The 23,296-nt window shown below is 48.2% G+C and overlaps 10 protein-coding genes across 10 annotated transcripts; 5 read left to right on the top strand and 5 right to left on the bottom strand.

The window, feature by feature from the left end:
• Positions 1–349: 349 nt before the first annotated feature.
• Positions 350–2,332, top strand: BDV37DRAFT_278417 (uncharacterized protein; the record flags this gene model as incomplete). Its single annotated transcript, XM_032086049.1, has 6 exons — positions 350–443; positions 494–577; positions 626–1,224; positions 1,269–1,408; positions 1,471–1,815; positions 1,879–2,332. The coding sequence occupies 6 exons, from the start codon at positions 350–352 to the stop codon at positions 2,330–2,332; spliced, it is 1,716 nt and encodes a 571-aa protein (XP_031946222.1).
• A 592-nt stretch (positions 2,333–2,924) lies between these two features.
• BDV37DRAFT_237520 (Zn(II)2Cys6 transcription factor) lies at positions 2,925–4,357 on the top strand (the record flags this gene model as incomplete). The annotated part of the gene is made up of 1 exon (XM_032080741.1): positions 2,925–4,357. Exon 1 carries the CDS (start codon positions 2,980–2,982, stop codon positions 4,354–4,356), a length of 1,377 nt encoding a protein of 458 aa, XP_031946221.1. The 5' UTR covers positions 2,925–2,979.
• A 228-nt stretch (positions 4,358–4,585) lies between these two features.
• BDV37DRAFT_278415 (NADPH-dependent oxidoreductase) lies at positions 4,586–5,422 on the bottom strand (the record flags this gene model as incomplete). The annotated part of the gene is made up of 1 exon (XM_032086048.1): positions 4,586–5,422. The coding sequence occupies one exon, from the start codon at positions 5,420–5,422 to the stop codon at positions 4,586–4,588; it is 837 nt and encodes a 278-aa protein (XP_031946220.1).
• A 1,707-nt stretch (positions 5,423–7,129) lies between these two features.
• On the bottom strand, positions 7,130–8,573 carry BDV37DRAFT_294478 (pyridoxal phosphate-dependent transferase; the record flags this gene model as incomplete). Its single annotated transcript, XM_032089641.1, has 2 exons — positions 7,130–8,291; positions 8,344–8,573. The coding sequence occupies 2 exons, from the start codon at positions 8,571–8,573 to the stop codon at positions 7,130–7,132; spliced, it is 1,392 nt and encodes a 463-aa protein (XP_031946219.1).
• A 753-nt stretch (positions 8,574–9,326) lies between these two features.
• Positions 9,327–10,102, bottom strand: BDV37DRAFT_268095 (uncharacterized protein; the record flags this gene model as incomplete). The annotated part of the gene is made up of 5 exons (XM_032084122.1): positions 9,327–9,374; positions 9,424–9,495; positions 9,566–9,642; positions 9,673–9,925; positions 9,971–10,102. 5 exons carry the CDS (start codon positions 10,100–10,102, stop codon positions 9,327–9,329), a joined length of 582 nt encoding a protein of 193 aa, XP_031946218.1.
• Positions 10,103–11,447: 1,345 nt separating this feature from the next.
• BDV37DRAFT_278412 (DUF1091 domain-containing protein) lies at positions 11,448–12,051 on the top strand (the record flags this gene model as incomplete). Its single annotated transcript, XM_032086047.1, has 2 exons — positions 11,448–11,608; positions 11,664–12,051. The coding sequence occupies 2 exons, from the start codon at positions 11,448–11,450 to the stop codon at positions 12,049–12,051; spliced, it is 549 nt and encodes a 182-aa protein (XP_031946217.1).
• Positions 12,052–13,600: 1,549 nt separating this feature from the next.
• Positions 13,601–16,157, bottom strand: BDV37DRAFT_294477 (glycoside hydrolase family 95 protein; the record flags this gene model as incomplete). Its single annotated transcript, XM_032089640.1, has 5 exons — positions 13,601–14,621; positions 14,672–15,716; positions 15,764–15,848; positions 15,903–15,985; positions 16,034–16,157. The coding sequence occupies 5 exons, from the start codon at positions 16,155–16,157 to the stop codon at positions 13,601–13,603; spliced, it is 2,358 nt and encodes a 785-aa protein (XP_031946216.1).
• Positions 16,158–17,487: 1,330 nt separating this feature from the next.
• BDV37DRAFT_294476 (HET domain-containing protein) lies at positions 17,488–19,390 on the top strand (the record flags this gene model as incomplete). The annotated part of the gene is made up of 4 exons (XM_032089639.1): positions 17,488–17,963; positions 18,030–18,293; positions 18,378–19,254; positions 19,331–19,390. The coding sequence occupies 4 exons, from the start codon at positions 17,488–17,490 to the stop codon at positions 19,388–19,390; spliced, it is 1,677 nt and encodes a 558-aa protein (XP_031946215.1).
• Positions 19,391–19,891: 501 nt separating this feature from the next.
• BDV37DRAFT_237517 (thiamine diphosphokinase) lies at positions 19,892–21,173 on the top strand. Its single transcript, XM_032080740.1, has 3 exons — positions 19,892–20,075; positions 20,212–20,291; positions 20,387–21,173. The coding sequence occupies exons 1-3, from the start codon at positions 19,961–19,963 to the stop codon at positions 21,074–21,076; spliced, it is 885 nt and encodes a 294-aa protein (XP_031946214.1). The 5' UTR covers positions 19,892–19,960; the 3' UTR covers positions 21,077–21,173.
• On the bottom strand, positions 21,174–23,123 carry BDV37DRAFT_237516 (uncharacterized protein). The gene is made up of 3 exons (XM_032080739.1): positions 22,752–23,123; positions 22,369–22,689; positions 21,174–22,261 (listed from the first exon to the last, which is right to left on the bottom strand). Exons 1-3 carry the CDS (start codon positions 22,829–22,831, stop codon positions 21,562–21,564), a joined length of 1,101 nt encoding a protein of 366 aa, XP_031946213.1. The 5' UTR covers positions 22,832–23,123; the 3' UTR covers positions 21,174–21,561.
• Between the last annotated feature and the right edge of the window lie 173 nt (positions 23,124–23,296).

The following is a 23,296-nucleotide window of genomic DNA, read 5'->3' as shown; positions in this document are numbered from 1 at the left end:
TGAATTTTCACAAAAGACTATCATCCAAGTTTTCCCAACCGAAGCCGACAAATTACCAATCTTGTTCTGTACTCTTGTTCTGTACGTGTAAGCATGGTCTAAACTATTCCGTGTAAAGACTAGGGACTCAAGACTTCATGCACGTCCGGAGCACCGCCCCAAGGCTTTTTCTGATCTAGCAGCATTGACCCTCACTGGGGTGCACCTTAACGCCATGATTTGTACCCACATTTGTTGCGAGGCTCTCCTCACATTCAAATCTCCGGGAAGATAAACCCCTGGCTTGTGAACTCCTGCGATTGCCAGGACTCCTGCGGTGACTATAGCTACCGGTGTTGGAAACTTCAATATGGCCGGGGTAGTTCTATTCACCCTCTTTTTATTTACAATAACGCAGTATGCCCTCGCGGCGGAGACAAACTGCAGTCGCATATTCCATTCTGGTACGTCGCGGTTGCCACTCCTGCAACAGCCGAACTGACATCCTGCTCAGCCGTCGTCAGCAATGGAAAACTTTACATCGATGGCGGTGAAATGCACACACGGTGGCCGAATGACACGATCACTACGAAGCCAAGTGCGAATCTCCCGTCGCTGTTTACGACATTGAGTTAACGTCCAACAGTTGACGACCTTGAAACTATCGATCTGACCAAGTCCTGGGTCAACTCGGACTCCGACCTGTACACATACATCCCAAAGCCCGTCGCAAACGATACTGCGATATATCTGGATGAGGGAGCCGCCTGGTCAGATGGAGAAAACCTCTTCTTCTATGGTGGCTACGTTAGTGGAGTAGATGGCCCTTCGGTCCCTCCTCTCGGAACATGGAAGTATAACATCGCAGCCAACGAATGGACCCATAGCGGGTTTTCGGGTGCCGCACTTGTACGACTCTGCCAGGGAGGCGCAGTTCAGTCTTCGAGCAAGGCCTATTACCTCAGTGGCTCCCTGAACCCAGGCGGCAACCCGAGCTTTGCCGGCACCGAGGGGGCAGATGTATACATGGACCCGGGGCTGATTACGCTCGATATGGATACATTAGAATGGACGAACGCATCGACTGCAGATATGAACGAATGGGGGACCATAGGCGACGGATATACGAGCTTGCTTGAATCGGCAGGAGACGAAGGCGTCATAGTAGCCTTTGGCGGCTATAAATACCCAGTTGGCCAGACACTTTCATATTTGGCCTACCGGCAAAATGAAACAATTCATCGGGTACGGAACCTAACCCTGTTTCATGTCATCGCTAATGTCTGCAGAATTCAATGGAAATGGTGCGTGTCTACGACATCGCGGAGCAGAAATGGTACACTCAACAAACTTCGGGCGATGTTCCCGGCTGGCGAATGTCAGGCTGTACAGTTGTTGCTCCTGCCCAGGACCTATCATCATACTCCATGTAAGTCGTCTGGCCTGCTATTCAACCAACCATGATCGTCTGTGTACTAACCGACATTGAAGTTACGTGTTCGGCGGAATGGCAAACACGACAGCTCTGTCAGATGGCAATGTCTATGTTCTCTCAGTGCCCTCATTTCGGTGGATTCGAGTTACAGACGATAACAGCATTCGTATCAAACACAAATGTGTCCGACCTCAGAATAATACCATGATTGTGGTTGGAGGCAATACTCCAGTCACGAATCGAGAATATGACCCGTTACCACAGAATTGCGACAGCGCTACGTTTGCTAATGGGATAGGCATCTTCGACCTCCACTCCCTCTCGTGGCTGTCCAACTATAATGCAAGTTACAGCGATGCGTATAAGATCCCTTCTAAGGTGTCTGACATCATTGGTGGGAGGTAGGTCAACTTCGTTCCTCCAACTTTCCCTCAGCAAAGACACGGTTACTAACCAACTAATAGTGAAACTGGTGGAGCAACAGTAGTTTCGCCCGAGAGTGGATTCAATAGTACGAGCATGGAAGATTTATTTAAGAAACGAAACAACGTCGCGGATTCTGGCACCTCATCGACTTCCACCCCCAGTACGACTGGACAGAGCTCCGGTGCATCTAAAAGCCTATCCGGCGGCGGCATTGCCGGCGTGGTGGTCGGTTGCGTCGCCGGTGTGGGCTTGATTGCTGGTCTTGCATGGCTCCTCACCCTAAGACATCGGAAAGCAAAAGCTGCGAGTAGTTCTCGACTGGCATGGCAGAGTGACGCATCAGCTATCCCACCGCTGGATCAAAGCCCCCGGAAAGAGTTGTATGGCAGCGGACCAGAGGTTTATGAGATGGGAACTAGGGACCAACCTCGCTTCGAGATGCCAGGCGAGAACATATTAGCGGAGATGCCTGCTGAGGGGATTAAACGATGATCACTCCAACCAGATATTTGCTAAATCGAGCTGGCCTGAGATGTATTCCAGTGAACTGGATGATCTCGATTATAATCAGAGGTGTGGGGATATATGCTTCTATGCACTGTACATTACTACATTCCAAAGATAATATACCAAATCGGAAAATAATTATACAGTCTTCCCACATGTTCAGGTAGACCTGATCAATTCTGGAGCGCTGTTTCAAATACGCACCTCCTCATCGTCCAGTATCCCCAGGAAATTGATACAAGGGGAGAGTTGTACTAACCTGATGGTCGCAGGTGGCGACGTACATTTAATTTAGGTATGGCGGATTAAATCGAGCTAAAGGACAATGTAGAATATTACCAAGTTTACCAATACCAACGCACTATTATAACTTATAAGGGATACATAAGGGGGCGAGTCCCCTGGAGGCCCTAGGCTAGGGCCTTCGTTCAGGGGGTAGTGGCAAGGTTTGGGGGGCGGTAAGAGACTAAGAGTCAAAACACTAAATCTTTCGTATTTAGGGGCCCGCCCGTCCCGCTAATTTATACATTTATACAACCACCTTTAGTCGTCTCAGCTTTAAGGATTTAAGGACTCTGGAGTATTGAGTATCTGCTAGATAACACTACTTCCTGTATTACGTGCCCGTTTAAATGCCACCCCAGCCGACCAGATCTTGCGATCGATGCTACAGCATCAAAGAACGGTGCTCGTGGCTCCAAGACTCTAACAGGTGTGCTCGATGCTCTCGACTTGGTTTCTCTTGCGGTAATACTCGCCCAACGAAGAGGGTCGGTCGCCGGGCTCGCTTAGCTGGACCTTTACAGGCCAATTCAGAGAGCACGAGTATGATCCCGGGCACTCCATCCATTACTGAGACCGACCTTGTATACACTATCCTTTCTGACTATGACATCTATGGCAATTTCCTCATTGGGCCAGCCTTCTGGCGCCAGCACCACGCTTCCCTACTCTCAAGTTTTGAGCAGTCGAGGTCAATTCTAGACCACGCCTATCTTGCTTCTGTTCTGTCCGTCGCTCATTCAAAGAGCAGCAGGGTAAACCTGTCTCAGGACGAGCTTCTTGCCTCATACCGGCACGCGTCGTCAGCGTTGCAGAATCTTCGCGATATGCACATCACAGATGCGCAGCAAGCAGCAACCAGTCTCATTCTTGGAACAATGATTATGCTCTTTGCCATGTTCACAAGACCGCATAATGTCTACACTTTATCCCGACAGACTCTCATCCTGCTTCGGCCGGTGTATGACATCATTCCGTATCCTGATCCGAACCATTTTTTCTTCCTTGCCGGCATGACGATGCTGGAGATGGCAGGATCTTTGGTTTACGGAGCTGCTCCAGCACTAAAGTTCCGTCAACCAGAAGACCCCCTCTACGTGGATCGCTACCTTGGTGTATCTACCTCTCTACTTCCATTACTTTTCCAATTATGCGAACTGAACCGGGTGGTCTCAACGGACCACGGGGGGCACGATATTCATCGAATAACGCACTCACTAGACAAACTCGAGGCAGAAGCACTCGCCTGGCAACCCGGTGCTTCCGAAGGGTTATGCCAAAGATTTTCCGCAATCGAGATCGCACACATATTCTGCCAGGCCCAAGTAATGCGTATGGCCGCCCTTCTCATCCTTTATCGTATCAGATTTCCCTTCGGGGTGCATGACCTTCCTGCCCGGGGACTTGGAATGTCAATCCTGACACAGCTGGAATCGACTCTGCTGGTAACAGGCAAGCCGGTCAAATTCGTGATGGTACCCGTTCTTGTGGCGTGTATTGAGTTGACAGAGGGCGCGGAAAGGGATCGGTGGATGCCGCAGGTTCCGAAATTGGTCTGTTGCTCTGATGGCTATGGGCTATATATTCAAGGTGTAGTCAGGGCATTCTGGGCAGTTAGGGATGCTGGTATTTATTTCAAGGGGTATAATGTGAGCAAGTATCTGTACGACGAAGCCGATAGCTTAGTGGAGACCTTGGAAGGGATAAAAGCCCAGGGTACAGGCTGATAGCATCTGTCTGATTCTGTAGATGAATGACTGGTGCTTCTTTGTATTTTCTATACTATGTTTTCGTGTGCATATCTAGATTCCAATGCTCAGTCTATAAAACTGCCATTGAAGATATAAACTAGGAACTTCAACCACCAAGCGCGGCAGTGACAGAAGCCAGCATCCCCCACCGAGGCTGGGTCTAAACCTATCATCCATTCCATTCCCCGAGTGCATCCAAAAATAGTTACTCAAGTCCGAACCCCTTCTCCAGCAACACCTGCCTCATCCTCTCCCTCCCATCTAACCCCCCCTCCGCCATCAAACCCGCGACAAAAGTCGCCCAGCTCACGCGACCAAAAAGCCGATGCCAGTCATAGAAGTCGCTTAGGCCCCGGTTATACCGTTCAACATTCTCACGCTGGCAGCTATCATCCCACGTCTCCAGATGAAGAACCTCCCGCAACGGCAACCGCGGCTTAATATCCACTAAGCGGCCAGGGTCGGGCACGCCGACAGCCATCCCAAACAGGGCAATAGTTCTGTGTGGTAGATGCAGCAACTCGCAAAGCTGAGCGGCGTTATTCCTTGCTCCGCCGACATAGCAAATCCCCAGTCCCATGGACTCTGCAGCTAAGGCCGCATTCTGCGCCGCCAAGGAGGTGTCAATCGTCGCCATAAGAAACATGTCCATGTTAGTCAGTGCCTTTCCAGGCTGGTTCTCCCACGCCGAGATGTTCGCTAGACGGTTCAGATCCGCGCAGAAGAACAGCATGAGCGGCGCCTGCTCGATGAAGCCTTGGTTTCCGCACAGCTTGGCTGCCGCGGCTTTGCGGGTAGGGTCTTGCACGGCTACCGCGCTCCAGACCTGTAGCATTGAGGAGGTTGAGACACTTTGGGCGGCGGAGATGAGGGTCTCCAGGGTGCCTGATGGCAGGGGGTCGGGTAGGAAGTGGCGGCTGGATTTGTGGTGCCAAATGGCGTTGAGGACGGGGTTTGTGTTTGTGGGTTCTGGTGGTGAGCTGCCTAGGTAGCGGGCCTCGAGGGCTGCTTTTGCCGGGTTGGATTCAAGACAGTCACCCATGGTGATGTAAGGCAGGGAAATATGATTTCGAACGTATAAAGATCACTGAAGTCTGGGGTTCTTGGACGGCGCTGGGATGCTTTTATAGACATGCTGGGATGACCTCCCCAGTAGGCGGGAGTTCGTAGGTGAAGAAATTTCTCGAGAAACGTGTGATTTGTAAGATTCTCAGGTTGATTGCAAATTTCTCGCACTCATTCTTTCCTCTACCATTGTGCTTTCCGGCTCAGAGCTGATATGGATCTCTTGGACTGTGTATACATGGCACCGAAAGAGACATGTGGGGCGTAAGTAGGATTCGGCCAACCAGCCAGCGGATAACTTGCCGGCTAATTGCCACGGACCGGAGGGTTAGAGGCTACTATCAGATACGAGATATGCTATAAGGTGTATAGATATTGCCACAGCAAGCCCAGCTCAATACACACAAGTGATATTTCATCCGCAAGTATTTACTTCAAAACACAAGGCCCAAACCAAAATACTTCGAGACAAAACGTACTCTTGCCTGCTTAGGAGCCTTCCTGTGGTAGCTTTCATCCAATCAGAAGCATAAGTCGCACCCACTCCGCCAAGTGTTTCTCGACCACAGCATGTTAAACAATCCTACGAGGCTCTGTGCAGCCAGAAAGTGGCAAGAGGTGGAAGAAGAATTCGATTCTGAACTTTGTTCTTACGTATGGCAAGGTTGTTCAAATCTTTGCGTCGTTATGAGCGCGTTAGGCAACTTCGGTGGATATCGCAGTTACTAGCACTAATACTATACTGTAGCTAAAACATGAAAACAAGATAGAACTGTGTCCAGTAATGTACATACACCAAAAGCATCCATCAAGCCCCATACCTCCGCGAGGTTCTAGCCTCTCTCAAAATCTCAGCAAACGTCCGTTCCTCATGACTCCAGGGAGTATCAGAGATCCGAGGAGCTGATGTCGATGTTGACGACAATAATACATAGCAGCGAGGACATTCCGACTGGGAAGGATATCTCCAATCCTCGGACCGCGCACAGAAAGGTCGGTTGGTACAGAGTATCACATCGGTGAGCATATGATTGCAGCAGTTGTACTTCTTGTATAGGTTTCTACACATGATTGTAGCTGGCATATGTTAGGTGGGGCTTTCGCTTAGGTAGTATATGGAGGTTTTCTTACTATGATCAGATGTATAGAGTTATTGGATTTGTTGGCGGTATGGTAAGTGATCTCCTGGGTGTCTTCGGAGCAGTGAAGTAACAACATATACTATCTCCCAAGTAGAGAATGAAGTGAAATCTCAACGAGTTTCAAATGGAAACTCTTTTATGCTAGGGATGATGTGTTCTTTCTATTTTCGTTTCAGTCAAGTTAGACATTTCCCGGTTTCTTGCTGGTGTTTCTGCGCTGGCCCCTGAAGGGCCAGTTTGGGACAATGGAAAGTGAGATAGGACGTAAGCAAATCTCTTGATATAATTCACTATAAGCATGGTATCATACACTACCCCTTGAATGAGGGTAAAACATGTGTGGCCTAAGTCATTCAACGGCCAGTATAGCAACATCGGTTACCATATATAGTGTCCAATTATACACAAAGCACTACTAGGAGAACACCAGCTCATCAGTCCTTACAGTAGATGTCATTGATACTAAAAAAGACCCACCAAGCATGCTATTTGGAGTCAGGTACTGGAAATAACAAAGATCAAACAGACTAGTCTTCGAAAAACTATGTAAGAAGATCCCGATGCTCCTGAACAAAGGCCTCCACCACATCGAGAAAACCTTGGAGATCCGCCTTGCTAGTTCCTAAGATCAAGCTCAGCATGCCACGTCTGGTCATCCAGTAGCCCTTCCGGACGGCATAGTACCAGAACAAGTCTTTCAAGATCGATTCAACCCCGTTCGACTCTGTTACCAAATCATCCACAGAGGCGATTCCTGCTTTGTCGATGTGCGACGTAAAATGAATGTTACACACTGCCCCTAGCCCAGTGACTGTCATTTTAGTACCTCGGCAGCGCTCTTGCAAAAGCCGGCGGAACCAATCCCCCATGTTGTTGAGTTCTATGCAAACCTCCGGCATATAGACATGTTCCAGGGCCACCAACCCCACATTCATGGCTAGTGTGTTATTATTGAAAGTTCCTGAATGGCTAATTTGAACCTTCTTCTCTGATGTATCCGACGCAGGGCGTGGGTCATACGCCGCGAGAAGGTCCTTACGACCCCCAAACGCGCCAATAGTCATTCCCCCGGCAATCCATTTCCCTAAAGTGGTCATATCAGGTTTCAACGCTGCGCCATCATAGGGGCTTCGGACGACAGACTGAAGTCCGCCCGGTGCAAGTCGAGAAGTAATAACCTCATCGAGAATAAATACCATCCCGTTTGCCCTGGCCTCATTCTGAATTGTGTGTAGGAATTCCGCAGTGCCCGGTATACATCCCCCGGCGCCTTGCATACCCTCGACAAGCACGGCTGCGGCTATATCACTGTTTTCAGAAATGAGTTTGCGGGTTCCTTCCACATCATTGTATTTGCCGACAATCCAATCTTCCTTGTCGACATTGTTCTCAGCGACTCCATGTGGGAAGGTGAGAACACCGCCATGATAGCCGCCATTGAACACAATGACTTTAGACTTTCCAGTCACACCGCGAGCAATACTCAGCGCATGTAGGTTTGCCTCTGTGCCAGAGTTGCAGAAACGTAATTGTTCTATGGACGTGATTCGCTGACGAATCGCCTCTGCAAACCGGGACTCTGTGGTAGTCGTCGCGCCTAGATTCAACCCTATCTTCGTAACCGTAGAGACAATGGTGTCTCGGATGATCGGATTTGTATGGCCATATAGGCCGGCTGTCATTTCTGCAACCAGATCCAGGTATCTGAGAGTGGAGAAGTTAGCCTCAAAATGGCAAAGATAATGCAGATACCTACTCGTGTCCGTCTACATCCACCAATCTATTGCCTTCGCCTCGTTCCATACAGATTGGGAAGGGGTTGGTGTGGAGTACTGAGCGAGTATTACCACCTGGTAACACTTCACTAGCCAGCTTATGCTGAGCCTTGGAGTTTGGATTTTGTTCGATGAAGGTTTTTTCGGCGCTAATAAGCAACTCTTGTGCCTTTTCCAAGGTACATCTTGAAGCATTCGCGGAAGCGGCCATTGTGGCGATGTATGATCAAGAAAGCTAGTAGTCACTGTTTGATCTCTCAGGAAGTGATCCGTGAGTGTGCGGCAAGGCAGAATTGTGTAGGCCGAGTGCTCCCTAAGTATTAAGCCGGTGCATAGGAGTGATTTAGGATTAATTCTGGAGTAGCATCTAATATATATCACGATTGGAGAGGTAAGGTTCCCCGCTGGACCCCGCTCCAGATATTGGGGTTGAAGGTCAAACCCGACCCGAAACCCAGATAAGGTCAAATCAGGTCAGGTAATTGGACTTATCGTTCCATACTTGTGTTCTAAGTGTTCTACCAATCCACGGCCAGCGCGTTACGGATTAATATGAAGTTGTAGCTATTGTACTCTACTAACAGACATGCGTCTTATTGGGCAAACCAATTGCTTGGAGGTATGGGATCCACTCGATCTCACGCAAATTATTCATGGGGATGCACAATTAATGGGAATAAGTATGAAAGTCAAGGGTATAAAATAGAGACAGGCAAGGATAGGGAGTGAGTAAGGAAATTAGAGAAATAATACCTCTCTACCTGGGTCTTGCCCAAAGTGTTCTCTCGGACAATCCCCTTAGGTCAGTACCACTAAACAGAAAGTCGCTGGCGATATTTCCTAGATTTGAACCGTGTTGGATAAATGGGTTGGTAGTAAAATAGATGAGGATCTCAACATTAATTGTCCTTCGCATCCGATACAGCGATAAAGCGTATCCTTTCGGGTATTTGATAGAGTCCGACTAGTAGTATTTCGTATTCGGGGGAAGACCCTGCCTCTGATCCTCTCGCTAAACATTTGTTAGACCTTGCTGAAAGCGAGTGTAAGAATTAACAAACTAGAAGGTCTCCAAAGCTTTCGACAACCTGGATTTCCTCCTCGCAAATTTCCTCTTCGAGGTGACCCATGGACTCTTTATTCGGAAAAATTCATCGCGACATCGAAATCTATCCAAATAGCTCTTTCGGGTTGTCCACGAACAATGAGGATATTCTTTGGATAGATATCGTGGTGGTGAATTAAAGAGCGGTGGATTTCCCTCAGCCCGTTGATGGCGGCTCAGATGCGCTCATCCGAGTAATTTACACAGTGGAGCTCTTCTATGTCTTGCAAATACTCGAGCAAAATAGCCCTTGGATGGTGAATATCATTCATGAAACCACCAAGATGCGGCTGGAAACTTGCTGGATCAAGTCGATCAATATAGCCATAATAATATGGAACCAGTTTACGCTCGCATACGCCAAACGAAGAGAGGTTGCTGTAAGCGTTCAATTCGCAGCGAAAACGGTTCAAGTCACGGCCATTTTTGGCAAAGCCAGGGTCACTGTTGTCATGAAACTTCAAAAGTTAGCGGAATTTTGGCCAAGATCTGACGCCACTCACCAGTTTCATCGCATAGCGTTTATCGTGAACCTCCACCTCAAATATTGAGGAAGCGTCCGATTCTTTGAGCTGTTTAACGAACCGTAGAGAATCGGGGTAAACATTCAGAGCGTCTTCATAGCGCTTGGACATCGTGGCTCTACGTTGGATGTGCAACGAAAGTGGGATGTCAAGAATTCGATCCAAAGAGAGATGGTGACTAAGATAAAGGTATGGGCCAGAGAAGCAAGGGATGGCCTAGTTGTGCAATAATGGATATGTTTATCAAATAAAACCTAGCCATCAGTTGTTGTAAGCTACATCCGAAAAACAGCTCACTTTCAGTTCTCGCACTGAGTTAGTGTATTTATAGAGATCGGCCAAATCCTTCTATCTTACCCCGCACGTTATCATCTAGAACACAGTTTATAACCTAGGAGAGGTTGTTGAGCGACATTTCGGGTTATATAAAGCTTGAATGACGGTCAATTTGAGAGTGGGGATCTGATTTCTAGGATATACATGTCATGGGCATGATCGAGAAACGCTTCCTCTAAGAATCTTTATAGAATTTTCTGAGTGATTCAAAAATGGACAGAAAGCAATCGATATAAAATCGGTGTATAGGTTCTAGATCACTGTGGGACGAATATCGAATTACATGCGACCAGTCCCCAACAGGATCAGACAGCATTGCCATAAGGAGATCCGTGTCAATCCCGGTCTCATTATCCATACGCTGTGGTTCGTGAACTAACGCGAGAAAATCCGCTTGGCCTTGTCCTCAGGTACTACTATGTAGTCCTTGGGGTCGAATTGTGCCACGAGTCACCGAAGGCTGTGGTCCCGAGTCTATCCCATACGCCCTGAGAGCATCAAGTCCGATGTGGATCTGTTTTCCAAGAAACGTCCCAGTGGTGATCAAAGTTGCGGCTGCAGAAACCCAGCCTATGCTGGGTCCATAATCATTGAGCCCATATTGAACTGGGTCGGGCACCACTGTGCCATCTCTTGATCTGCAAGGGGCTAATGTAATCCTATAGATTCGGGTGCAGGAGCATCTGATCTAGGAATTTACGCAATACTCTATGTTTGCTTTTTGACGCCTCCGTTTTGAGCTCTCGGAACTGCAGATCTCCCCCCCGATGATGTCCTTGTACGTAAATTCAGAAATCAATAGTACGCAACTATATCAATATACTTTTCGCATTGACCTTTTATCCCCCTATCATGTTAATTGACGATATCCGAAAATATCGTCCTCGCAGATCTTTCAGCTATGACATCAAAGCTGTCCCTATCCGGAGTTAATTTGGAACTATTTGACTGATTAGCCCTATCTCGGAATGGTCCCTATTATAGATTCATTCCAGTCTGAGGGTATATATTCACCTCACTCCCGCACCTTTAGCTCTAGATGGTCACTTAAATCATTTTTCTTAAAGACAAATACACCAAGTCTTCGACATCTTGCGTTAACTCTGATCCACGAATAGTCATGGATAAATTTCTCAATGCTGCCTGGCTTCTATGGCTTTCACTCTTTCTCGCACATTCTGCCTGGGGACAGGATCGCAGGCCATTTGACGTCTATTTGGAGGATCTTGACATCTCGGGAAATCCAGATTACTTTGCTGACATACGTTCTGAGGTAATGGTGTGAGTTTGCAACAAATCGGATGTAAATTGAACCATAAGAGTAACACTTGCGCAGTGATGATGACATCGACGACCTAGTCGCCAATGTCAATTTTAGGATACGTCAAGATCTTTCTGATCAATGCGATGTGCATATCTTGGGCTACCAATCTGATGATGGTGTTGACTGGCTGGAAGTCTATGCGCGAGACGATAATCTTTGCGATTATGTGGCAACGAACCAATGTATTTTCAAGAACATTGGTCAGTATGGCAACTTTCCTCGTCAATGTCCTTTTACGCCTACGGACATTCAGATTAAAAAGTACCGCCCGGATCCAAATTGCTTTCCAAAAGGCTTGCGGAAAACGCTTTTGAGAGCGGGGATTATCATATCTTGCAAATCTCCAAATGGAACAGATGTGGAAGCCTTGCGAATATCTACCCAGGTTAAGATTCTGTGAACTGGTGAATCTACTTAGTTCTGCGATTTGATAAAGTCCTGCCTTCCTCGTCTATCTCTCTTGTGTTCGTTCATTCTCTGGTTATGATCATGACGAATTCATACTATGCCCCAGTTCTGTCCGTATGACTATGTACTCTTTGAATACATTAAATGGCTTGCTTTGTATATCTCTAGGGTTTGAATATAGGAGCATATATAATAGATTTGTTCTAGCGTTTTACTTCATAGTATCATACACTTGCAGCAGGCAGACAGAACATTTAGAGCATACTATCCCAATTACTCTAGTACTACCGGGTATACATAGTACTGGTGTCTATATTCTACAGTATTTTATGTATATTATATAGTATTGTAAATTACCCAAAGTAGATTCTGTTACCGCAGTTAAGGAATTGTTAATAACTGATTATTTAGATAAGATCTGTTAATTTCTTCTCTAGAGTTAATATAGTCTATTAGGTGAACCTGTACAGTTTGGAATCACTCGGTTATATACTTTTCCAAGGAGTATCAGGCACTGACCTTCATAAAATACAAATGCTTTAAAATGGGTATCCTAGTTAATACTTTCCTTCTCTTGCCCGCTCGCTGGCCAACCCCGCCATTCAGTCACCTAAAAATACAATAGACTATCGCTTACCTGACATGACCCCGTAAAGATTTAGGATATCTAGAGAGATAGGCCTAAGCTCCTCCTTCAGTACGGCTGGGATGAGTTCACAATGCTGCTTGTCGAAATATGTAAGACTTGTGAGATCATCCAAGAGGTTCATCCGATTATTAGCATTTCCCCTTAGGCGGTGGTATCGTCCCTGTTGTAGAACGAGACGGACTTGCGGCTCTCAGAGGTCGAGCAAAATAGTCGTGGCAGTATTGAATAAGCTCTGCAAAGGTCGTTTTTCGTATTTGTTCCTGAGCCCTTAAAAAGAGCTCTTTGTAATCTGGTGAGCTGCTGCTAGCCATTTGCTCCATCCCAGTTCGCCAAATGGACTCATCTAAGCGGGGCGGAGACGATGGCAGTAATAGATCAGCTGATCAAGAGTCGCTCAAATATTTCCCACATCACATGGCGGCCAATTTGGGAAGGCCTGCGTCTGTAGGTACCGACTAGTAGTAGTATTGGATGTATGTACATCCATCATTCAATGATGCTCCTGCCTCTGTGGCTGGGACGGAGCAGGAGTAAATCCGAAGTCTATCCGAACAGCCAATGAAATAGCTCTAATGATTGATTCAATCAAAACCACTCGGAGAAAATTAGCCCCGTGGAAAGCTTCAACTAATTGACTGCGCAAGTCACATACCACATTCAAGACAGAACATCATGAACAAGGTATGAGGTGGGTACAAGTGGGGCGGGCTAAAAGGCATGGTGACTGACAGGCTTGACCATGATAGGTTCTAGTATATTGGGTTATCGATCAAGCTCTATTGATAGTGTTGTCGCCTCATCTCTAGATTGGCATTGTGGCACTTGGCAGACTCGTAACTACCGACCCAGTCCTATATTTAACCCTAATTTAGGCCTGGGGAGTATGTTCAAATCAAACAAGCACACGTCCCTCAACATTAACAATGCGAACATTATCCGCAATCCCCTTCGCACTCGCCTTGTCCACCAACCCCTTATCATCCCAAGAGAAGTCAACACTTCCACCTCCACGCAAACGAAGTCCCTTAACACTACCACCAGCCCACGCAGCCGGGATAGCCGGACCCATAATAACCGTCCGAATATCATCCTCCAAATGGGCACTATCAAACGGCATATCAACAACCAACATGCTCAGCACAGCACCAAGAAATCCGAAATTAGCATCGATCTGAAAGGCACCAGACGGCGTATCGCCACCACTATAAAGGGACAGCCCACTCTGGCCGATATTCTGGTCAATGGTCAAACGGAGCTCGTAGTGGGCTCGCTCCGTGTTATTGAGGCGCGCCCAACAAGCGGACCGCCATACTTTCTCCCAACCGGCGTTGGTGTATAAGCCCACGCCGCGGCTGATAAGGGAAATGTTGACGGCGGACTGGATCGTAGCGTTGGTGTAACCGTTGAAGTACGAGGAAAGAGACCAACCCGGGAACCAGCCGACGAGATGAGAGAGATGGCGATGCTCGTTGCCCTCTTTTTCGTAGTCGTAGCTGTCGGGCAGCTTCCATTCCTTGATTTGGCCCCAGGTGCCAATGTGGAGGCCTTTGTCGAGGCGGGTTAGTTGGTTCTTGATGTCGTTTACAAGGGTAGAGTCAGCTTCATCAGCGATCTCTGCGCCTTGGATCGCGTTCTCATATACTTGGTGAATGAGCTGTTGCCAGTGGGTGCAGCCGAACGTGGTCGGTCCTTGTTCGGGAGAAGTACACGGGTTAACAACGAGAGAACTGTCGTTGCTGAACTTATCTAACTGCAGCTGAGAGACCCAGAACTCGGCCACACCTTTCAGTAATGGCCAACCCTGCTCAATGAACCATGTCTTGTCGCGCGAGTAGTCGTAGCGGTCCCAGACATGTTGCATCATCCATGCCGGCGCGGCCGGATAATTCGCTGAGGTTTGATAGGTTTTCATCCTGGTTTATCAGTACTCTGAAGCGAAGTTTCAAGAAATGCCCTCACTCACCCAGTATGTCCGAAGATGTTCATCTCGTCGTGAGTTACCCAGCCAGAACCGCCGTATAGCAGCTCAGCGGTTTCAGCACCGCGCGGCATCCAGTTCTGTTCCATGTAATTGAAGACAGCGATTGACAAGTCGCCTAGCCCTGTCGCCTCGGCTCCCCAAAGATTCATTTGCAGGTTGATGTTTGCATGATAATCGCCGCTCCAGGCTGCATTCTTCGTGGGACTCCAGACCCCTTGGAGGTTGGGAGGAAGACTGTTCTCACGGGATGATGAGATGAACAAGTGGCGACCATAATCGAAAAGTAGCTTTTCCAAATAAGGGTCTCCGGCTGTCTTATTGGCGTTGTAGTTGGTTATAAGTGTGGAGAGCTCTGTGCCCGTGGAGTCCTGGGTATCCGGCAGAGTCAATGTAAAAGCATCCATCAAGGGGCTGTAGTCCTCAATGTGAGCGGTACGGAGTTTTGATTCTGACTGTGAAATTGCTGCAGATGTGATCTCCTCGACATATTCTGCTGGATCCTCCCCCTTGAAAGTGTAGCCGCTCGCCGAAGTTCCCTTAGTAGCGTCGAAGTCCGTTCCGGCGCCAATTACAATTGTCAGTGAAGAGCTGTTTCTGGCGCTAATGGCCAACTTTCCGGTTGAACTGTCACAGCTACCAGGAATAGAGGTTCGCGCAATTGTATCGTATGTCATCCCACGCGGAGGTCCTTCCTGTGTGACGCCTCGGAGACGGGCGAAGTCCGAGTCGCAGCTGGCATTCCAGAGTGAGCTTTGCTCGACAAGTTGGTCGAAGTAGATTGTAACATTAGACAAAGCCGCTGTCGAGTTCAGCTTATAGATGCAAACTTGAGCAGGGTAGCTACAGTAGACGTCTGTAGTATACTTTCCCTTGCTGGTCGAGTAGGTTGTCGTATGGATGCCGGTGCCGAGATCTAGGGACCGAGTATAGTTGCTTACGTTGTCAACTCCATCTATCGCAATGGTAAGATTGGCTAATGAATGGAAGGATCCATAGCCGTCTGTGTCTCCGTGCAGCCGTGTATCATCTAAAAAGTCAGATATTTGTTGACGGAGATTTTGAAGTAAAACGCACTGCCGGTTCCTGTCTTCCAGATCTCGTCTCGAATCTCGGATAGGATCGCCGTCATACTAGAATTCGGATTGCCACCCCGATATCCCTGATACGTTCAGTTATGAACGCATACTGTCCATCACACTTCAGCAGAACTCACATCGATTTCAAAGGGGCCACCGTCCCAAAGCTCGTCGTGGTTGAGATTGAGCTTTTCCGCCCCCGGCTCTCCGAACGGCATCACTGTCTGGGTTAGTAGGGAATTTTTAGAAATTAAAGAAATAGACCTACCCCCCAGCTTGCCGTTCCCCAGAACGAATGCCTCGTTAGTCGTGTCCCAGGACGCGGCCTTCGACGACCACAAGGAAGTCGCCGTAGCAAGGGAGCCCATCCCGAGTAAAACCAGGGACCGCATATTTCTAGTCTTAGCCACACAAATTCGAGATATGGAGGGTAATCGTGATACGGAAAGATGGCCACCAGGCACTTTTAACTCTTCCTCGGTCTTGTTTCACATCGCGGACTACATGTTCCTCCTTCATTTGGTTTCTCCACCATTGGGCAAGTCACGGATAAATTCCTGCGGGGAAGTCGTTTATACTAATGCCGGCTAATTCCATTCCTAGTTGGAGCGTTGAAGACTTGCTAGCAACATCCATGTCTAATTTTTGAAATCATCTCGTACACATAATTGAAGTACGTAAGTGTTTCTGGTCTCTTTTGTGTTGGTCTCTGATTACTTCTCATAGGGCGTGGAGTTGGATCTCGTTAAGCTGCTAAGCATCGTCCTATTTCAGCGAACACCGTTTCCGATCCTTGCATTTTTAGTGCTGATTTTGAATCTATGCTTAGAGAAATATATGTAGAGCAACGGCCGCAACGTTGCGTCCCATTTACATTGAAGTATTTGCCTGCTGACATCCAGACGCATGCTCGGGGTTTTGATTTACAGGTTCCAAACACAAGTGTTGGATCAGTAAGGCCTTGTACAGAGCAGTATATTTTACTAGAATGGACACACGACAGGCAAACGAGCCAAAACAACTAAGCACCTCTATCGGCAGATATAAACCAACTAGTCCGTAGCGTACGGTTTAGGGCTCACGCCTGTGGCTTGATTGAAGCCGTATGGATATTTTCGGTAGAACGATAAAAGCTATTGTCTGAAATCAGAGATTGTTGGACCAGATGCATTTCACACTATAGCCAAACTAATCACGAACTATGGGTGGCTAAACATTTCTCCAAACTGTGGGAAGAGGTTGATCGCTTGGGGCTGGGGTGGCTTTTACGATCTGTGTTGCGGCGCAGCTTGTCGCGGCAGTCTGGTCGTGCAGCCGAAGTATGCGGGGTGGACAAAGAGGGAATACGAGCATCTAGATAGAACATTTATAAGGTTTTCAAAAGCGATAGGGATGGTAGACGAGTGTTGGTGGATCGTTTGAGGTGAATATATATGCAACATGCAGACCATAGTGATGAAAAGTCACGGATCAGTCTATGTAAAAACCAGACGATATTCTGTGGAGATACAAGCACTCATGCTAGTAGCCGGTAGTTCAGGAACACATACAGAGGAGAAGGCAAACATGAACTCCCTCGGCTTCTACTTCTATTGGCTGCACCGCCACCGGTAAGGCTGTGGGATCGCAACTGATGTGTCAACCTCCTTTTGAGGGTGAAAGAGACTCCTAATGAGTTTCAAACAATCCTCACATTCGCACCGTGATCTCAAACCAGTCCAAATGGAAGAATTTCTACACGGCTATCCTCTCGATTGCGCTAGGAGGGACATCCGGCTGTTGACGATTTTACCCGCTTGGAAGTCCGAAGCTCCTATGAGATGTTCTCTGCGGGTTGCATCATTGGACACTTTCCCTGAATACGAGGCCATCTCGTATGTATGGGGTGACATTCGAGAGAGGAATGATATCCTACTGGACGGGCAAACAATTCCAGTCCCAAGGAATGTCCGCCGAATCTTGCAAAGACTCCGCTTCTGCATGAAGCGACGTGTTATATGGATCGACTTTGTCTGCATTAATCAAGACGATGTGGCAGAGAAGAACAGCCAGGTTCCCTTGATGAGTGTAATATATGCCAATGCTACATCTATACTCGCAATCATCAGCTTGGATAACCTCTGTGACAATGCAGCAGACGCCATGAAGTGGCGGGATATGTCCGACGTGGAGAGTCGGAAATGGAAAGACGCATGCTGGTGGATGAAATGCGTTATATGCCGGATATCAGCGCGATATGAAAAGCGCTTTTCTGTCTCTCTTAGGAACATTCTCGATTTTGATCACCATTTTTGGCTCGCGGAGTACTGGACGCGAATGTGGACATTTCAAGAATATCGATTGTCACGAAGGAAGCCACCAATCTGCATATGTGGCGATGTAGAATTCCCTGCCAAAACTGAGTTCGATCGTTTTTGGACATGCTACGAAGCAACAGACCAACTTTTTAAGATGCATTCTAAGGTTATAACCGGGAGACGGATGCGATTAGAAGACCACTACGTAGAGATGAAAGCACACAGGAAAGAGTTGTCTGAGGAGGCATCCAGACGAGATTTTATAATCTCCAGCCATACGTGGACCTCGGAGAAGGACGACATATCGTTGCTAAGCCTCCTGGAGGAAACAAGCAGCCGCAAGTGTCAAAATCTCAAAGACAAAATATATGCCTTATATGGTCTTCTTCCATCATTGCAGAGGGAATATCCGCCGGATTATAACAAGTCCCTGTGCCAAATTATTTTTGAAACAGCAAAGCACCTTCTGCAAGAGAGATTCGAAAATATCGTTATGCTAGATCGGTTCTGCCTGCGGAAGGATCGGCTGGAGAACGTTTCAATTCCTTCTTGGGTGCCGGATCTCACAACGACAGTTAAGGTGTCCACGGCCAATGAATGGGCTTCTTACTCTAAAAGGCTTTCACCCTGCGGTGATATCCAACCAGTATGGCAGCCACGGTGCGATCCTGTCACGGAAGATCCTTCTGTCCTACGAATATCAGGGCGTCTGATTGGAAAATGCAGATCAATGTTTCAGTTTGCATCCGACGTGAAGAGCGTCCTGGCCCAAATGAAGGGGGTAATTAAAATACACGGCGATGGGCGCCATGTGTGGGATAATGTCTGGGAGCCTGAGAACATCCCACACAGATTCCTTCGAGCATGCGGTGTTTTTTCGAACTACAGCCATGCCGTATTTGATATCAACCACCCGAAATTTTCCTTGACAAGGTTGCGCACCGTATTCGAGACATTGGACTTGATCCACCAAGATGCTGACACAATCCTGGAGACCTTCGCCGAAGCGGGGTTTAAATTCCTGGGAGACCTGGAGCCGAGACTATATGGCATCAAGGTTTTTACGATCCATCATGCATCCTTTATCGGCTTTGGCCTCAGTGAACACAGCGTGGAAGACAACGATCAGGTGATCGTTAGCGTTTGTCAGCTTCGGATACCCATGGTACTGAGACAAAGCTGTGGTGACCAAGTATACTATAAGTTGGCAGGTTTTGCTTATGTGGGCGGGATTTGCAGTAAGGGTATGGAACAAACCATGGGCATAGTACGGTCTAACTCATATTCTCGTCATATATGCACAATGCCATTCGAGGAGGTTCTTTTAAACTGAGAGGGCCGTCCTTATACTGTGATGAAAATCTACTGGGCCAATCATCGACTATATTAGAATATGTACAGTAGAGTTCTTGAAGTATATGTTTCGATATTTTATAATATTTCATACTCTTGCTAGATAGAATAAGAGATAATCTAGCCATGATATCTCCTGTAGTCACAGATTGTTTCGAGGACTTTGCGTATATATTCTCAATTTGTCCCATACTCTTGGTAGTATAGTAGTATAGTATCAGTGTGTCCAGCCCATATCCTAACCAACAAGACGACAACCAGTACACACCCAAATTCAACCCCCAAACCAGCCCATAAAATCCATAGTAACATTCCCCAACATGATATACATTATACATAGTACATACATCCATAAATCCATAATCCATAATCCATAAATCCCCCGGCCCCACCCGATTGGCCGTCCACCGGCACATACGTCCCCACTCTCCATCACATCGCCGATAAGATAAAATCAACTGATTTTAATGCCCCTCCCTACATTGACCCCCCTCGACTCTACCATAACCCCAAGGACGAAACTAAACTACGATCCAAGACACAGAATGGAGTGGGATCCCACCCAGTTCTTCCGTGATGATCACACTCCAAACCCCTTTGCGCTGTTGATCCTCAACCAGCCAATCAATGAGCGCGCGTTTCGCGTTTTGAAGAGACATGGTATGTTCTACTGTACATATATTCGACGTATCTTCTACATGTGTTAGATATGGATGTGGTTGTGGACCATATATTGATACAATATATACCAAACCCAGCATATTACAGCATGAAGACTAAAGAAAAGAAATAAAAGCAAAGATAACGCTCTGCGCGGACGGCGGCGCAAACCGCTTCTACTCGATGATGGAAGCGCACGACCGAGAATCAACAGATGTAAGCCCCTTTCCTTCCCTTCCTTCTCCCACTTATGATATGATGTTATATATATATATATAGACATAGGCATATATTCTAATTAAAAGAAATAGCTCCCCGATCTCATTATCGGCGATCTAGACTCCATAACCCCCGACACAAGAGCCCACTACGCCAATCTAGGCGTTCGCATTATCGAAGACGAAGACCAGTATTCGACGGATTTCACGAAGTGTTTGGATTATCTGCGTGCGCATGTAGGGGACTTTATTTCCTCTTCATCTTCAGTATCGAAACCAGAAGGAGAAGAACAGAATGAACAAGGAGGAAGAGGGAGCGAGCTAGACGTCCTCATCCTCGGCGGACTGGGCGGCCGCGTTGACCAAGCTTTCTCGCAAATCCATCATCTCTACTCCATGACTCAAACTTACAGCTCTTCTACGTCCAATCAAGAAGGGACAGGGAAGATAGGGAATCTGTATCTCATCTCCGAGGAGAGTATTACGTTTATCCTGCGGCCCGGGGTGAGTACCATTCGGACGCCTGGGACGAATCGGCCGGGGGTATCTCCTGCGGAACAAGGGGAGGATCTGCTTGAGGAGAATGTGGGGATTATACCGCTCTCGGGGCCGGCGAGGATCACGACGAGTGGGTTCCAGTGGGATGTGGTGGATTGGAGGACGGAGATTGGGGGGCAGTTGAGTACGAGTAATCATATTCGGAGCGAGGTGGTTACGGTGGAGAGCTTGGTGCCGGTGCTTTTTACGGTGGAGTTGGCGGAGAGGTTGAAGAGGACGAGGTAGTCTTCTGTCTTTCTTTTTATATAGTGTATCGTTTGGGGTTGGGGTTATAGAAGCATACAATACCTAGATAGATACCAACAGCTACTGTACGATGAATAAGGATCTGTATTGGAACATCCTATATCGGGTTCACGATAGTACATCCAGGAAACCTAAGCTAACGCCCCCGCGAAGTATCAGATCAGATCAGATCAATTCATAACAATCAACGCGCCACACCATTCTCACGCCAGATACCCCCGAGAAAGGAGAGAAACCGAAGATAACTCAACATTAGAACAAGACCGAAGCACCATCGCACTGCACACATGGAATCCAACGATTATCCAGAAAATAGACCTTCTAGGCGAGAGAAAACCCTTCTCACAGCCCCCTCCGACAGGCACTCGCACGCTTTTCTCTTGTACGGAGCAGGTCCTACTCAATCAAACTGCGTTACAACCAGTGGCTCTGCCACAACACATTCACGTATATACACCACGTATTTACTTCCGCAGGATCGCCTCGTACAGAGTGCCGATCACCCCAATCGCAGACCCGGTCACCAAGCCAGCCCATTGACCGGGGACCGCGGCGTTCACCCGGGCGATCGAAAATTGGCTGTACAGATTGAAGAAGTTGAACTGCCGGGCATACACCAGGTATGCGAGCCCCGCCTTGGCAATGTTGAAGCTGAGCGGATCGAAGTTCGCAGGCGACGCGCGGCTGCGACGCGCATGAGACGCAGCACTGCCTGGCGCGAGGTTCAGGCTGATGTTGAAGAAGTATGCGACTGTCAATGGCAGCAGAATGCTGGTCAGCAGCCACAGCGAGAACGGGGCCCAGAAGACGCCGTCAACGAGGACGAAGACGTCGGGGACCTTGATGGAGATCTCAATCGCCCAAATCGTAATGGTGGACACAAATCGCAGCGGTAGAACTTCATAAATGATGGAACACCCTTCGAGCAGCAATGTCAGAATCTGGACGGCCTTCACGCTGCTGAGCAAGGAGCGCAGTGACTGCGTGCCATCCGGCACCCCTGAGCCGGCCCACCAATCGCTCGCCTTCTTGCGCCACGCGACGGACTCCCGGTCCACCGCATCAGCGATGAGGGCCGGCGATGCCGGCAAGGCCGATTGAAAGTTGAGCGGCGACGGTCCAGGAGTCTGGAAGACCGGTGGTGGGGACGCGTCGGATTCCTCTCTGCAACAAGAAATGGATCAGTTCATGTCGTCATGATTACTGCGGTCGCGTGCGACGGCGCTTCTGACCATGCGCGCGCGCGACGTCGGAAAGACTACAGGACATACTGGGGTTGCTCAGCCTCCTCCTTGGGTTCCGCCTTAGGTTCCTCTTTGGGTTCCTCCTTCGTCTCCTCTTCCTTCACCTCTTCCTCCAGGACTCGCATCTGCCTACGACGCGCCGACCGTGGCGCCGACCGCGGAGTCTCTTTCACAGGCGGCGAGATTTCCACCCTAGGGTCTCTCTTGACCGGCGACCCCTTGCGCGGGGTTTGCGACAGGCGACGGTAGTAATCCGTTAGGCGCGCATCCTTGGCGAAGATGGATTGGTTGGCCTGGAGATGCTGGTCCAGCAGCGTGGCGAGTTCGGGTTTATTGTACTCCTCGTAGCTGTCAACGGTCAGCCGGGGTTGTTATCGTGGTGGGGCGATAAACAACGGCACCAGACTTACTCGTGAAGATCAGTGGCTTCCGCCCAGTCCGTCAGTTGGGACTTGCGCAGCTTCTGTAAATAAGGCAATGCGGCAGACATGATGCGCGGGGGTAAGGGACCATGCGACGGGGGGGAGGTGGTGACTTTATGAGCAAGGGGGAGAAGGGTGGGATGATGATAAAGTGCGCGCGCAGGATTTCGGGGGACCAAAAGGATTCGAAAACCAAAACGAACAAGAGAGGGAAAAACAATCACAATAAATAATAAAAGCAAATGCAACAAATCACCAGTGAGGTCACAGTCCTCCCCGACGCCCGCTGATTGGCCCGTCGGGGGGCGCTTGACCGCATCCGTTTGTTTACATTTCCACCTGACCGAAAATAACCCTCATTTTGGAGAAGACAACTTGGCCCTCAGTTCAGTGCTTCTTTGACTCTATACTTTATATAATAATATACATCGTGGCATGATTAACCATGTCTAAATAACATAAAAAAAGGGAAAGGGGAAATACAAATCTATGCAAGCCACACCCGTCTGGAGCAGGAGGTCTAAAACCAAGAA

The sequence above is a fragment of the Aspergillus pseudonomiae genome (genome assembly GCF_009193645.1).
Source record: "Aspergillus pseudonomiae strain CBS 119388 unplaced genomic scaffold BDV37scaffold_4, whole genome shotgun sequence".
NCBI classification, from domain to species: domain Eukaryota; kingdom Fungi; phylum Ascomycota; class Eurotiomycetes; order Eurotiales; family Aspergillaceae; genus Aspergillus; species Aspergillus pseudonomiae.
The sequence above is the reverse complement of the archived record's forward strand: the minus strand, read 5'-3'. Positions and strand labels throughout refer to the sequence as shown.